This window comes from Neovison vison, chromosome 13 (assembly GCF_020171115.1).
Source record: "Neovison vison isolate M4711 chromosome 13, ASM_NN_V1, whole genome shotgun sequence".
Lineage (NCBI taxonomy): Eukaryota > Metazoa > Chordata > Mammalia > Carnivora > Mustelidae > Neogale > Neogale vison.
The window spans coordinates 16,597,324-16,613,233 of NC_058103.1; the positions used below are offsets into that span (position 1 = coordinate 16,597,324).

Sequence of the window (15,910 nt, forward strand, 5' to 3'; positions counted from 1 at the left end):
TGCTAGCTTTCCATTGAGGAAAAGTTTTCCTTTATATAAATGTATTGAAGTCAAAGTAAAACATGGAGGAGGTACAGAAATTGCGCAGCTGTAACAAAATTCTTGAGGGTGGCATTGAAAATGACGGCCGGTCGGGGAAACACTGCCCTGGAGTGCGGCTTCCCCCCGTGTTTCCTCCCCAGCCTCTCCCCCAGCGGGAGGACTGACAGAGCCTCTGCCACTTGGCCCCTTCCTGCTCCTTCGATGCACTATGAGTGGCACAGTGTTCGCTGCCACCTCTCTTTCAGTTGTGGACTTAACTTGAAGGAAAAAAAGGGAACCTGTGAAAATTCGTTTCCAGTCCCATGGTTCTCTCCTGATTCCTGACCATTGTCAGTGTGTATATTTATAGCGCTTATACCATCGGTGACAGCATCTCGTCTGCATTTCAGCCACACCAGATCCCCAGTTGCCTTCCAAACACTCCTGGCCCTTTCTGCCTCCTACCTCTACTCAGGTTGTTTCCTCCAGCAGGAAGAGCCTTGCTGGAGCCTTTCTGCCTCTCCAAGCCTGCTCATCTTCCAGGCTTCTAGAAAGTCTCCCCCAAGGGTTGCAGCAAGCATGACTAGTTCCCTCTTTTGCGCTGCCATGACATGTTGCTTCTGTCTCCATCGCTTGTCCTGGGAAGCTGGGACCAGCAGTAGATGAGTGGGAACCTTGGTCTCTAGCTCCAACTCTGTGTCTGGCTAGCCTTGGGACTCTAGTTAGGTTGTTTCCTGGTCTCTCTTTTCTCAGGTAGAAGATGCACAGGGAAGGCAGCAGTAGTAGTCTTTCAGGCACTGCCATATGTGTCTTCTGGAAGTACTACTGCTATTTCTAGAATGTTCTTTTCTCCAGTCTGATTGTAAAATCCTGGGTGAAAGATCCCCAACCTCAATACCTCTTAGTAATGCCAAATAATCAGTTACCCAATAGTGTCTGAATAAAATAATGTTCATTTGAGACACCAAAGATCTAGAGTTCTCAACTCTTCCACTTTTTTTGATAGCAGACATATACATACATTTCATGTGTGCCCCTAATTGTTTTTAGCTATTAAAACTTTCAACCTTTTTTTCATCCTGATGTAAATAAATGCGCCTTTAGAATTTGGATCAGAACAGAGTTGGTATTTTGAATCTGACCAGCAGGGGGCAAACTCCACCCAGGAATTGCCTTATAAAATCACTATACCTTCAACCCACCCTGGCTTGGTAGTCTACCTGGCCTTCGGTTTTCATCTTTCTGCTGGGCATCTTGTTGATGATACCAGCAGAAGCTAAATACGATCTAATATGACCTAAAACCCCAAAATGCCAACACTTGAGTGCTGAGGAGTTCCTACTCATCTTTAAAAGGAGGGAGAAGACACATACTGAACTCTGAACCCATGAATGGAAGAGCTAAGAGCCAAGGCGAGGGGAGAACGTGGGAGCTGCAACTTGCCAAGCGAAATGCCATGGCAGATACCTGACTTTCAGTTGGTATGATAGGTGTGAGGACATCTTAGAGCAGATGACCCAGTCCATGGCCCGCTACTGTCTAGACCTGGTAGCTGAGCTTACAGTGGCAACGTCTCCTTTGCTCAGATTCGGATTTTCACATGAAGGCTCTTTTTGTGGGTCACACAATGTGTAAAATAGAGCCTTGGTGTTTGATGTGCTAGTGAGCTGTCACACGATCTGGGACACATTACCTCCTTTCTCTCATGCCTCAGTAAAATTTACCTCAAGTGAGGTTCGGAGGCACTTGGGAGATTTTTACTGGACATTTAAAAATTATGCTGGCAGAAAAACCTCAAAAGAAAGTGGCATTTTGATTTCTTTTCCTCCAGAGGAATGATATATTTTGGCAACGTCAGGTAGCTTTGGCTCCTGTTTGGTAGCTCATTCTTGCTCTTTCCCTTGCCGAGTGCTTCTAACTTTGGCCCCCTGGCTGCGGACTTTCCTCCTTTTGCCATAGGAGCCCTGTGAGCCACATATCGTGGCTCTAGCTTTTTTCTCCCAGGTAACAAGTTGCACTTCAACCATGTGTCCAGACCCTTCACATCCGGATCAGAGGCCGTGGCCCATGGGGGCTGGACAAGCAGAGGGCCTTCCCCTGGGACAGTCGGGCCACTAGATGCCTGGCCCTTTGGTCTATTTTAAGCCTGTTCTGTCTTGCAGCAAGAAGGTGAGTCTAGGGTCCAATATGTGCTGTGGATATTAAGAGACTTCAAGGACACTTCCCCCCATTTATCCCAGTTATGTCCCCTGCTAAAATAGGTTAACGGTGTTTAATTAACCACCGAACATTGTCATGCTGCATAAAGATAGCATCCGGGCTGTTCTCTGAGCCGTGGTACTTTATCTCCATTTAGATCTCTGCAGTATTCCATTAAACTCGAGAGAAACATTTTAACTGAGATGATGTCTACATTAGAGCTGCCTTTCACCCTTCAGCTCGTAACCCGTGGAAGCAGCAGCTGAGGCCTTATGTCTGATCCGGCAGGGAGGACACAGGAGACAGACTTCTCGGGTGGAAGGGTCTGCACGTTACAGCATTTCTTCCCCCACCAAGTGCCAGAATGACCCCGAGAACCCGGGATTCAGTCGTGTTCCTGCGTGGCTGCGATCACAGGATGTACCTGTGCCACCACGCTGGTCCCCGGCTGACCAACTCACGCCCATTGAATGGCAGTGTGGTTTCTGAAAGCCAAGAGAAGGGAGTTGTGTTTGAGCAGAAGAACTTAGAAAAGGAGTGTGCAGAGGAAGAGGAGACTTCGCTACGTGCCATCTCTTTTGCCACATGCGAGCAGTTATGTTGTAAATAAAACTTATAATAAATGCCACAGAACAATTAAATGAACATTAATGATTTTTCAGGCCTGACAAAGTACAGTACTACTGTAGTGGAAAGGGCATCCTCGTCATGGAAAATACTAGTTGGATTTGAAGCAGAGGCTATGGAATGAGCATCTCCCATCATGTAGAGCTACCTGTGTGCTTCTGGGATGTAGGGATTGAGAGCTGGGCGTTGATGGCAGTTGGGGTGGGGTTTGTATTCAGTCCCTATGGCTTTCTTGCTGGGTGACCTTAGGCAACCTACTCTACTTCTCTGAGCCTGTCTCCTCGCTTGTAAAATGGAGCAAATCAGAAAAGATAACGTGATAATGAAGTAAAATAATGTACAATGGTATATATCAATAAAATATATATAGCATTGTATATGGGGCGCCTGGGTAGCTCAGTTGGTTAAGCCTCTGCCTTCGGCTCAGGTCATGATCCCAGGGTGTTGGGATGAGCCCTGCATCAGGCTCCCTGCTCAGTGGGGAGCCTGTCTCTCCCTCTGCTGTTCTGCCTGCTTGTGCCCTCTCACGCTCTCTGTCAAATAAATAAATAAAATCTTAAAAAATATATACATATATAGTATAATATAAAAGTAATATATGTAAAGAAAATAATATAATAACAGTGCTAGGTACCCACCAACCTCAATAAATGTTAACTGTTGATGGCATCAGTCATCAGCCTTCCTGCGACAGGCTTGTGGGGCAGGACCTGGGAATGGGCCTCCCCCTGAGGAGCGAAGATGGCTATGGGAAGCCAAGGGGAGGAAACGTAGCATGGGTTAGGGAGAAGCAGGGTGAAAACCAGGAGTGACCGGTTGAGGGTTGGGCTGAACAAGGCTTTACATGAAGGTAGGGATAGCGAGACAACGCCCATGCCAAGTCACCCACCGGGTCTGTGTCATTGGCTCGCAAGCAAGAAGCCCGCGTGTCCTTACCCCTGTTACCCTAGCCCCACAAGGTGGGAGGTGAAGGGGAACATTCCTGTCACTGTCCGGAGCTAAAGCTTCATTCTGCAAAATGGCCAAAGCAATCAGCAAGTGATGGAGTAGCTCTTAAAAAGAAACCTGGCATTTAATTAACTTTTCCAAGTGCTGGTTCAGCAACCTCTATGTTTTACATTTTGAATATTGAACAAGCATCTCTAATCGGACCTACACCGCTCCTGGGCCTGCCAGCCTGAAGAGCACCTGCTTTGGCTAGGAACAGCATGGAATCTTGTCTGGATTTCAGGGAAGCCGATTTGGGATTATGCAGGAATGGAGGCTGCAGTCTGTGAAGCTTTTCTTCCCTCCCCTCAACCTTTAGGTCAAGTGAGAGTTCATTAACACTTTGGTTAGAAGGAAGGGGGCATCTTAGCAGGATAGGGCAGGAAGGTTTCCATTTTGCTGCCTAGTACCTGTAGTTCAGCTTACTATCTGCGGTGAGGTGTAGGGCATTGATTCTCATGTGTGACTGGGTCCCATTACTAGAGATTACTGCCTCAGAGGGCCTGGGGTGAGGCACAGCACAGAGACACTGAAAAGAAACCCAAAAAAACAAAAACCAAAAACCCTCAGTGATTCTCTTGCACACCGCTGGTTAAGAACTATTGGTTTAAAGGATTCTCTGTAGCTTTCAGTTCTCTGTACGTTCTATTGCCTTCCGTAAGTGTGGCAAGTCAGGAATGGGCCGTCTGCCCAGTAAATCCAAACAGATGTCTGGGTGCCCTGGGGACATCTGAAAATCGCGGGTAACTCCTTTTGAAAAGGCTGGGGGCAGTGTGTTTGGAATCCCGGGTGGAAGTCAGGAGATGGGGCTTCTGGCTGCATCCTCGGTACTCACCAGCTGGGTGATTTGGATGAAGCACACTTGGCCGTGCCCCATGGCCCTTTTTGTCACATAGTGTCTCTGAAATCGGCGTTGCCTCTTTTCCACAGTGGGGCTGAGCACGTGGCAGTTGGCAGACAGGAAGGGGAAGAAACCTGAAGAATGATCCAGCTGCCTAAGGTGGTGTCCCCCATGTTACGGTTGTCAGGTTCCCAGCCCGCCCCCCCCAGGAGCCACTTCTGAGGATGAAGGCACGTGGCCAGGGGGTGTAGTAAGAGACCAGAAGCCCAGGGCAGAGCTGACTGCAGCCCTGTAGACAGCCTGCCCTGGGCCTGGACCAGGTCACACGGTTTTCTCAGAAGTATGTCTGTCAGGAAAATGAGCCAGAACCTACAGTTTTCTACTTCACTTCCCCAGTCTGTGGGAGGCAGGACTTCAGTCCAGATCCTTCTTTAGTTACCCATCCTCTTAAGCTCTGATAGACCGCTGCATTTTGTTTTTATTTTGTTTTTAACCTGTCACCAACAATTTAAAAATATACTGTACGTCTGTATTTAAAACTGGGGGAAGGAGTTTGTGTAATACTTACCCTTACTATTTGCAGGACATTCTCTTTCCTATTCGACTTTATGCTTTTAAAAAACAAAAAGAGGGGCACCTGGGTGGCTCAGTCGGGGTTAAGCATCCGACTCATGATTTTGGCTCAGGTCGTGGTCTCAGGGTCATGGGATTGAGCCCCATGTTGGGCTCCTCACTCAGTAAGGCGCCTGCTTGAGCTTCTCTCTCAACATCACCCTCTGCCCCTCCCCCTCACTCTCTCTGTCAAGAATAAATAATTAAAGGAAAAGATAAGAAAGGCTGGAGGCGATCCACTAAATTGATTCCATGACTCACCATGGGGCATGACCTATAGTTTGAAAATCACTGTGCTCGATTTTATGTCCTTGGGAGACCTGAAGTACTTTTGGGGACCAGGCAGGTCCAGTATGTCTGTGAAGCAAGATTTTATTTCAGAATAACACCTTCAGTTACGTTACTGAGGTGCGCCCACAGACTGTTAGTTCCATGTTCACATTCCTCTAAAGACACATACTCTGCCAGTTTTCCTAAACACGCTTCCCACTCAGCCTTCCATTCGCTTCTCTTGCTTTCAGGTCGCCATAAAGCTACACAAAATACTTCACTTGCCTCTTAACTTCCACTGTAAGAGAGCCAGCAGTGCAGAGTGAAGGATAAGGGGCTTCTACGCGCCCCCCAGTGTCGGGCAGGGCCGGGAGCTGAGGTTCATCACAGCCACACTCCACTTCCCCAGAGTCTTCCATGTGGGAATGCAGGTCCAGTTTGCAGGCTTTGTGTTTGAAGAATCCAGAAGTCTGCATTTTTGTAGAGCATCTCCCAATTTGGGCAACAGCTTCGTGTTAAAACCAAAACAAAAATAAACAACAGTGTGGTCGCAACAAACGGGCAGGCTTGCTAGATAAGGCCAGAAAACGCTCAGCTTTGTCAAAGGCAGGGTGTTCCGTGGCCAGTTTTCCAGGGCCTTGCCCAAGTTCCCACTGGACTGTCTGTCCATCTCCCAAGCAGAAGGCTTGCCCAGAATCTGCTATTTCTGGCAGAGAGAGTGCAAGAAAATGGGGGAGAACGGGAGAGCAGGCCGCCTGGGAGCATCCCCGCCCTCCGACCTTGAGGGCTCCATTTTGATCTTGCTCCGTGTCATGGGATGAGATGAAATTTGGGAGGGTCTTTGGGCTCCTCCTGGAGCAAGAGAGAGGAGAACGTGAGCTCCGCAGCAATTATGCTGAATGTGAAACTCATCCCGGCTCTGGATGTTGAGTGGATAAATGGCAGTTAATCAACCTTCTCCTGAAGATTCGCATTACCTTTAGACGGAATCGCCACTACTTTGGCCATGGTCCATTGCTTAGGAAGGAACGATGCACTAACAACTACTAAGGGCGATCAGAGATGCTATGTCTCTTATGTACAAAGTGCAGGTGCCTTAATCACCTTGTTCTTCTCGGACCCTATATTCATCTGAGCCCTCCTGCCATTGGTGACATGTTACCAAGGCATTCGGATGGTGGGTTGGTAGAATTCAACTTCACCGGGACAATTAGAGGCAGTAGTCCTGGGGAGCAGACGTGAGCTGGAAACGGAGCCTTCTGTCCTCCCACACAGATAGAGGTGGCTTTGGTGACTGTTGGGATTTTCCTGACTTAGAGCAGTATTGGAAACAAGGATCATCCAGCAGTACCCCGGTGGTGATGCCTTGGGCACCCCATTGCAGGTTACCTGTGATGCCCCATCCTGCCTTCTCTGTCCCACTTGTCCTCCTCCCCCGACTTGCTTCGTCTCTTTACTGTCCTATGAAGAGTCAAAACTGCAGCCTGGGAGACCCCCCTCAGTTGTTTCATCCTATTCATCCAGCTTTAGCTACCCATTCTCTTCTCCCTCCCAACAGAGGCCAAAATTCTCCCCCATCTCCTTCCTTAACAGTACAGTTGGTGTGGTCTGAATTTCATGGACAATAGTCCTTTTAAACTTGGCCTTAATTTCAGGTTATACTCAGAGAGGGGGAGGCATTGTTTGCATTTTGCAGGAGTTGCTGGTTGGCTCCAGTGTCGCTTGCAGGAGAGGCTAGTGGGCCCCGCACTGTCTTCTCACGCACCCCGACTCCTGACACTGCCAGCACCTTCTGCCCATGCTCATCGTGGTGACTGACTTCGGATTTGAAAGAAGTCATTAAAAAACCAACCAACTAACCAACAAAATCTACTGGGGAAATTTTCAGACATACAGAAAAGTAATCAACATGTACCCAATACCTAACTTTAATAATTGTCAACATTTGGCCAGTCTCATTTAGAAGACTTTAGATCCGTGTTTCTCAGAGGGTCAGTAGTGACCACCTTACATTAGGATTACCTAGGGATTTGTTTAAAATGCATTTTCCCTAGGGCACCTGTGTGGCCCAGTTGTTAAATGTCTGCCTTCGGCTGAGGTCATGAACCCGGGATGCTGGGATCAAGCCCCACATCGGGCTCCCTGCTTGGTGGTCATCCTGCTTCTCCGTCTCCCACTGCCTCTGCTTGTGTTCCCTCTCTCACTGTTTTTCTTTCTGTCAAATAAATAAATAAAATCTTCCAAAAAAAAAAAAGTGTATTCCCGGACTCCTTTTCCCCTAGACCAGTTGATCCAGAAAGCGCTCTCCGCCAGGTCCAGTGATCTGCATGTCTACCAAGCTTTTCAGATAGTTCTTGGACACATTGAAGATTGAGAACCACAGCCTTAGATAAACGTCTGTATATCTTTAGGCTTCCTGTTCTCATGGAACATCTGAAGGGCACTACCTGCCCCGCATCACTCACGGGGTCTTCTGGTGCTTCAAGTGGAGGCTCTGGAAAGGCCCAGAGCTTACGGCTTGAACTGCTTGGTCATTTCTTCTCTTTTTACTACTGCGAAGCTGCCCATGCTGACAACTGAAGCTCCAAGGGAAGACCCAAGGCCTCAATCCTAAGAAAGTGCTCTATAAACTGGCCCATTGATTGTTGAAAGGAGGGCACCATATCATCAATATCCATTTGAGTTCTGAACTTCCCAATCTATGCTTAAACTTGACGATTTAAGTTGGAGTTACAGTGAAATAAGGCTATAAGTAGGCATTACGATGTCCGTAATTCTCTCGTGCTGGTTATGGGCCTTGGTCTAGAAAGAGAAGTCCAGGTCAGTAAAGCACTCGGAGTATGCTAATTTGCCCTTGCTTTTGAAACCCCCCTCTCCAGTGTACCCCGCCAATGCACGAGACTAGTAGGTTCTCATGAACCTCGTTTTTCTTTTTTTCAGGTCAGGAAGGAGGGCTTCTGAAGAAATAGAAGAGTATGTTTCCAGCTTTCCTTTGCATCCTTTGGTAACCCTTGCTAGCAGTGCAGTCTTGGTGGTCATTATCTATGCAGCCTTTGTTGGACTCAGCATTAGAAAATAGAATGAATCTGGCTTTCATCTGGGCCTTAGTGATGCACACTGGATCCAGGGTTCAGTTAATGCTGTTTCCTTAGCTGAAGGTCTAGACCCTGGCATTAATGTCCATGTCCTTCTCTGGGGTTTTTAGAACCGTATGTCCAGGTATCAGAGTGCTGACCCATGTATTCTTCTGTGTTGACTCAGATGGGGAGAAACAATGCCAGGCTTCTGAACCTAGCCTTCTCCTAAGACTTGTAACAGAAAGGAAAGGAGAAGGTTTTTAAGTGAAGACAGAATGTAAAGGCAAGACCACTGAATTTCACGCCTGCCCCCCCCCAGGGGTGAGAGAAGCATTCATATCATATTCTATGGAATGGTGCTCCGCACGGCTTGTACAGCTGTATTGGCAGACCCAGTTGCCTAATTAGGTTTGACCAAGTTGATAGAGGAAAGTGGGTCCAGAGACCTCATCTAGGAAAAACGACAGACACAGTAATAATTTGGATGGTTTCTTTCTGCATGTGAAATTCATTTTCTTTCCTTTCCTTCTTTTTGGGGGCAGTCACCGCCTCAGACAGCAGAGCTTGGTTGGATCAGATGACGGAGGAGGTAAGTTGTGTTGGGAGGAAATCAAAAAAGCTTTTGGAGAGGCTCCACAGCCCCCAGAGCCTTTCTTGGACCGCAGCTAAGGCCCTGTTGGCTGCACCCTTCCTGGGAGGCAGTGACCCCATCCCTTCTTGTCTCTGTGCCTTGCTGAGCACTGCTTCTGCCTGGAGGACCTCACCCCCATGGCTTTCCACCAGCCCTGCGTGTCCTCTGAAATGGAAACGTCTTCCCTTCCCACCCCCCTCCCTCTCTTACTCCAATGTTTCTTCCCTGTGCTCCCAAGGCTTCCTGGGCCAACCTCCAAGATGACAACAGCAGCACTAGCTAATACCTGTTAGGTGTTTATTATCTACTAGGCACTTGATGTACTGTCCTACCAGCTTCTAAATGTTAAAGCACTTAATCATCACAACAGCCTGTGAGATGGTACTGCTGTCCCCGTTCTCCAGTTGAGGAAACTAAAGCATAGAGAGGTGAAGTCAGGTTTTTCCAGTTCACCATGAACTCTGTGCTCCAATGTGGGTAGTTTCTACCGCTGTGTAAATGCTCTTTTCTTCTGCAAAGTCTAATCTGCTGCTAAAACCGCTCAGCGGATTTGTTCTTACAGAAACTCTCTTTTTCAGCTCTAGAAGCTTCGTTTAGTTCCATGTCTTCCATTCAGTTCCTTGTTTTGATCAGGTTTTGCTTCATTCTTCATGGCAGCCTTTATAGTCACTGTTATAAAGTCCTGTTCTGCTAATTCTACCATCTCTCTCTTTCCTGTGTCTCTACCAACTGACTTTTTCTTCTGGTTACAAGTTCTGTTTTTTTCCTGCTGCTTCACATGATTAGTAGTTTTTGACTGGATGCTGGTCATTTTGAGTATTAGTTCCTATGTTGAGTGTCTGGATCTTGTCTTTCTTTAAAGACCCATATATCTGTTTTAATAGGCAGTTAATGTATTTGTTGGTCAACTTGATCATTTTGAGAATTGTTTTTAAGCTTTATTAGGGCAGATCAAGAGTTAACCCTAAACACTAAGATACTCAGGTGTCCCTGCCTGGTGGTTCAGCCAGGACTCTCCGCTCTGCTTGAGGGGAGCTGAGCCTCTTCCAGTCCTTTATAAGCTATGGGGATGGTTCACCTCACACCTTCTTGGTAGTAATTCTTTGCCCAGCTGTGTGGAGTTTGACCCTATACACACACAGATTTGAATGCAGTCCATCTAGGGGCGCCTGGGCAACTCAGTCAGTTAAGCCCCAACAATTGATTTCCGTTCAAGTCATCATCTCAGGGTCATGAGATCAAGCCCCGCCTTGGGCTCTGCACTGGGCATGGAGCCTGCTTGAAATTATCTCTCTCCCTCTGCACCTCACCTGCATATACATTTAAAAAAAAAGGATGTAATCGATCTGGATTTTTGTACCCTTCCGCCACATGGTGCCTCTGCTTCTCAAATTCCAGCCACCTTAGCCTGCCTGCATCCTGACCTCTGCTTCCTCAACCCAGTGAGATTGCCATGCTTCCCTAGGGTTTCCCCCTCCTTGGGCCAGAGTCCAGGAAGTATACATTAAGCAGAAAGCCAGGGCTGACGATAAGCCTCACTGCATTTCCCTTCACTCAGGGATCCCCGTCCTGTGCTACCTGTTGTCCACTGCCTGCACACAGCTGTTCCTTCCGTTATTTCCAGTTTCCTAATTGTTCCCGGCAGGAGTCCAGTGCCGGTTACTGCCTCGTGGCTGGAGGTGGCACCCCCAAAGCTTTCAGTAACTAACCTTACCATGGGACCACAAAGCAAAGGGCAGCATTCAATCTAGAAAGCTTAGATTATGACCTGAATATTAGCTGCCCCACAGGCCCTGGGGCGTGTGCAACATCCAAACTACGCTGGCATGCTGATGAACCACAGACGCCCAGCCTCCAGCAATCAGAATCTGCGGCCCAGAGGTCTGTACTAATCTCCGTACGCTCCCTGGATGAACATTCTGCCCACCTGAGCTTGTCAAGCCTTTAGTGGCTCTAAAGTCAGGATTGAGGACGGGAAAGGACAGGAATCGTGAAAAGGTACTTCTGCCTTGTGTCAAAGGGGTTTTCGGGTTGAAAGGTAGTCACCGCAAGTCAGGAATTGAGCATCCACTCAGATTTACTAAGAGCTCACGAGCCTGACTTCATCACTCTTCAGCATTTGTTCCTGTGTTGCCTAGACTCTCTTACTGATAAGCTCATTCCTTTTTACCGGCTCTTCCTCCTTAGCTCAACTCACTAAACTCCTCGTAGCCGTTAAACCCGCCCACCCACTAAGAATTCCCAGCAACCCTGTGAAATCAGGTGTCCCGCACCCCTGTTGCCCAGGTCTCCGGGAGGCCCCGGGCCAGTGCTGACCTGTGGTGGCTCGGTAATTACTGGTGCTGCCTACACTTTCAATCCGCCCATCCTCACAGACTGTTGCTTCAGCCACTGGTCGCGGGGGACGATGGGCTAACCATCCAGAAGGATGTGCCAAAGGGCTCAAGGAGGCAGGGGCCCTGCTGGACATCGACAGAGCTGCTGGTGCGGGGCAATTATGCCGCTGCCCACTCCGAGATACTCATTACATTCAGGGTCTCCAGAAGGTTCTCTCAGCTGGTATCTTCTTCAGGCCTTTCCCTACCCTACCTTAAACCTCTTTCTTAACTCCCTTCAGCAGAGTGAAATCCTCCTTTTTCCACTATCTTCAACATGTGAAAATGCTACATTTCAAGGAGTAACTGTTTCGTTTAATTTTTTTAAAGATTTTTTTAAAAGATTTTGTCTATTTATTTGACAGACAGAGATCACAAGTAGGCAGAGGAAATAGGCAGAGAGAGAGGAGGAAGCAGGCTCCCCGCTGAGCAGAGAGCCCGATGTGGGGCTCGATCCCAGGACCCTGGGATCATACCTGAGCTGAAGGCAGAAGCTTTAACCCACTGAGCCACCCAGGCATCTCTCAAGGAGTAACTGTTAAATGTTCCACCAAAACCTTCCAAGTGCCGGAGTATACACACATTCTAGATGTGTCTCAGCATCAGCTGGTGCCGGCTGCTGTGGTGGCAACTCTGCTGGCCTTCTTGTGTGAGCCCCTCACTGGCCGTGTTACAGCATCGAAGCTTTGAGATCATTACACAAAAGAGCAGGACTCCGGGGAACTCTGGTCTTGTTACCCACAAGAGACCACTCTGCCTCCTACCACATGCTGTTACCACTCATCAGACTCGCTTAGTTCTCAAAACTATGGAAAAGTTTTTAAAAATCAACTTTATTGAGGCCTAACTTACATACAATAAACCGAATCCATTTAAAGCATAGCATTTGAGGTTTTTTTTTTTTTAAAGATTTTATTTATTTATTTGACAGAGAGAGATCACAAGCAGGCAGAGAGGCAGGCAGAGAGAGAGAGGAGGAAGCAGGCTCCCCGCTGAGCAGAGAGCCCGATGCGGGACTCGATCCCAGGACTCTGAGATCACGACCTGAGCCGAAGGCAGCGGCTTAACCCACTGAGCCACCCAGGCTCCCAGCATTTGAGTTTTGATAGATGTATATGCCCGGGAAACCGCCGCCACAGTCAACATACAGAAGATTTCCTTCACCCTGTAACCCAGATTTCTCATGCCCCTCTCCAGTCCATCCTTCCCCTGTCCCTGTCTCCCGGCAACTACTGTTTGTTGTCACTACGCAGTGGTTTGCATTTTCTGGAACTCTCATGTAAGTTGAAACGTATGTACATATGCTTTTGTGTCTGGCCTTTTTTCACTCATTGTAATGACTGTGAGTTTATCCAGGTTTTTGTCTATGCCATTAGCCTGTTCCATTTATTTATGAGTAATATTCTGGTGTATGGACATCCCACATTTTGGTGATGTATTCACCTGGGTGTTCATTCATTTACTTGGATCGTTCATTATCCCCATTTTAACAAGAAAAGTAACCTTGCCGAAGGTCACACAGTAAGTGACAACACTTGGAAGGCATCTCTGCTTCACCTCACCACCGATGCCACCCAGTGCAGCACTGGGATTTGAACACAGATCTTGCCCCTGGAGTCCTTGCTCTTGGCCTTGGGGCTATAGCAAATGGTATTACCCTCAGCTATGCTGGCATCTCCTTCCACAGGTGTCTCATGTTAATGTCAGCTCTCACGTTTGTAGCACAGAGTACCTAGCATGATTGATGGGATGCTTAATACAATTCCATTAAGGAAGGAGAGAAGAAAGATATCTATTTTCAGAGAACACCACCTAGTATTTTTTTCCCCTTCATAAACTTGAAGTGTGAAATTAGTGATTTGGCCTTTATTTTGGCTCTGGAGGTTTGACACATAAAACCCGTCGTCAGAGTGCACTTGATTTTACCTTCTAGGAGGGACGCCTCTTCCCCGGCATAAATCTGTTTTCCGTGCAGTTATGCCTGAGTCCTTTAATGGAAAAATCAGTTCATATGTTACACTTCACACTCGACTTCGTCCATTTCACTATATGTGAATGTTTAGAATCCATTATGCGGTAGGAATCATATGTTACATATAACTAGTTTCTAGAATTATCTTTGCTCAGAGAATTACTTGGTTGGCTAGTGAAGGCTTCTTCTTTGAACTTGGAATAACCAGTGGGTGTGGACGCTCGGTGAATGATTGCCCAGAATCATCCATGGAGTCTCATTCAGCGATGGTATTAAGCAGATCTTTGGGTGCCTTTGAGGGAACCTACTGGCGCGTAATAAAGTCACACCCAGGTTCTTCGAGGTTGTCAGTGTGAGGAGCGTTGTCCACTGGGAACGGGCTGCTAGTTTTCCTATACTTGGTAGGGCTGGCTGGGCACCAATCCCAAAAGAGAATGTCTCTTGGGGAATCGAAATGAGAAGCCAAGGACTAGGGCCTCCTTCAGACAGGTGGTCTCTTCTACCACGTGTCTTCTAGTCAATCTTACTGCCGAAAGCTAGCAGGTGTTGGACAGCGCCCCCTGTGGCCACGACTGCTCCAGATGCTGGAGATGGTGGCAAGTAAGACAGCCCTGGCGCTCCCAGAGACTCTGATGTAGTGAGAAATAACCCCCTCTTTTCCCTCCCCGTCTTCTGTAGGGAACTTTCAGTAACCCTGTCTCTCAGATCTATTTCTCAGCATCCAGCCTCCTAGTCTTCACTTGTGGTACAAACTCTCCTTTGGTGGGGAGGATGCCCAGGGAGAGAAGAGAAGCACTTCCTCCCCGCCATACATGCCTCAGGCTTCCAAGGAGAGAGAACAGAAAAGTAGAAGAAGGAAAAGGCTTTTAGGAAAAGGTGTGTGACATTTAGAGGTGGTTTCAGAGTCTGTTGGTTAACTAGAAGGTACTCCGTGGGACCCTTTGCAAGGCCATGGCAGTCCACAAGCTCGCACACCTCAAGGGGTTGGGCGGATACCACACAGACAGGAAACAGAAGTGTGAGGCAGTAAAGAATGGCAGGGCCTGTGGTAAACCTAGAGAGGAGATGGCGCCGCCTGAAAGTTTTCACATTTGTATTTGTCTGCTCATAAGCAGCACAGAATGCACCTGCCAGTTGGATGAGGCCGGTGGGAAGCGACCTGCAAGTGCTCCACGAGACTTTGTAGGGCTGTGCTCTGCAGGAACGCAACATTGCTGGGGAGACAGAACACGGAGATGGAAAGCATGGAGTTAAGGGGTGAAGACACAGTATACCGGATGGCAGAGGCGGCTGGAGGTGGTTGCTGTGTTTGTGATTCACGTTAGTAAGGGCCACAATTCAGGCAAGAAAGTGATCCCTGTGGGCTGAGGGCACTTCAGGAGGAAGGAAGAACGAGCAGTGGTGAAGAAGAAAGCGAAGGGCCTTGCGGGTGAGGCCTGGCACGCGGAGAGACTCCATGCAGAGAATGAACAGGGAATTTCGGTAACCACAAGAGAAGCTGGTTCCACAGAGGAAAGCCCTGGTTCTGGTCCATTCTCAGCTACAGGAAGTAAATGTCCCACATAAAGTGCCTTTTGTGAAGTCTAGAGATGGCCAGTCATCTGATTTGCTGATTCTCAGGGGAATCGCCCACAGCTCGAGTTGACACGAGCTTCAGGAAGTTGGGAGTCATAATTGGAACAGCTGAGAAGGATGGACAGCCAGATCCCCCCAGAAGACTGCAGGGTTCCAAAACTGTTGGACAACCACACTCACCTTTCCTTCTTAGACAACCATCCTTTGGTGGCACAGTTACCCATCCCTGTTCCTGGAATCAAGTTTCTGTTGGGCACTAAGGCCTTCAGACTTCTTTTGTCATGGAAGGTTGTACGGTGTTAGAAGAAAGAGCATCAGATCTGGGATGGGATTGAATGCAGCCTCTACAAGTGACTTTGGGCAAGTCATTTCCCTTCATTGGTTCATTTCACGACCATTTATTGAACACCTACTATGTGATGCTTAGAGCTGGGTGTTGGGGATATGATGTGGAAGAAACCATTCTTAGTCTTTGCCCTCATACTGCTTCCAGCCTGGTGGGGAACTGGGGACTAAACAAATGGTCACACAACTAAAGAAGGAAGGACAATGAGTGATTGAGCCCACTGAAGGCAGGGCATCGGCACTCTGAGAGAGAATGGCGTGGAGACCCAACTTAGATCGCATGATGAGGGAAGGCCGCTCTGCAGAGGTGGTTTTTATACCTCAGCCTGAAGGGGGAGTGAAGCTGCCCTGAGCGGGGGATGTGAGTTGGGGGGTCGG

At 48.1% G+C, this 15,910-nt stretch overlaps 1 protein-coding gene across 2 annotated transcripts in view; it reads left to right on the forward strand.

Annotated features, from left to right (window-relative positions):
• The window catches only part of IFT43 (intraflagellar transport 43), a 78,574-nt gene that overhangs the window by 46,840 nt on the left and 15,824 nt on the right, over positions 1-15,910 (forward strand). For both annotated transcript variants that reach the window (XM_044230970.1, XM_044230972.1), the window contains exons 4-5: positions 8,498-8,530; positions 9,177-9,223. In XM_044230970.1, coding sequence (XP_044086905.1) covers positions 8,498-8,530; positions 9,177-9,223 — 80 coding nt within the window. The remainder of the gene's footprint in view (positions 1-8,497; positions 8,531-9,176; positions 9,224-15,910) is intronic.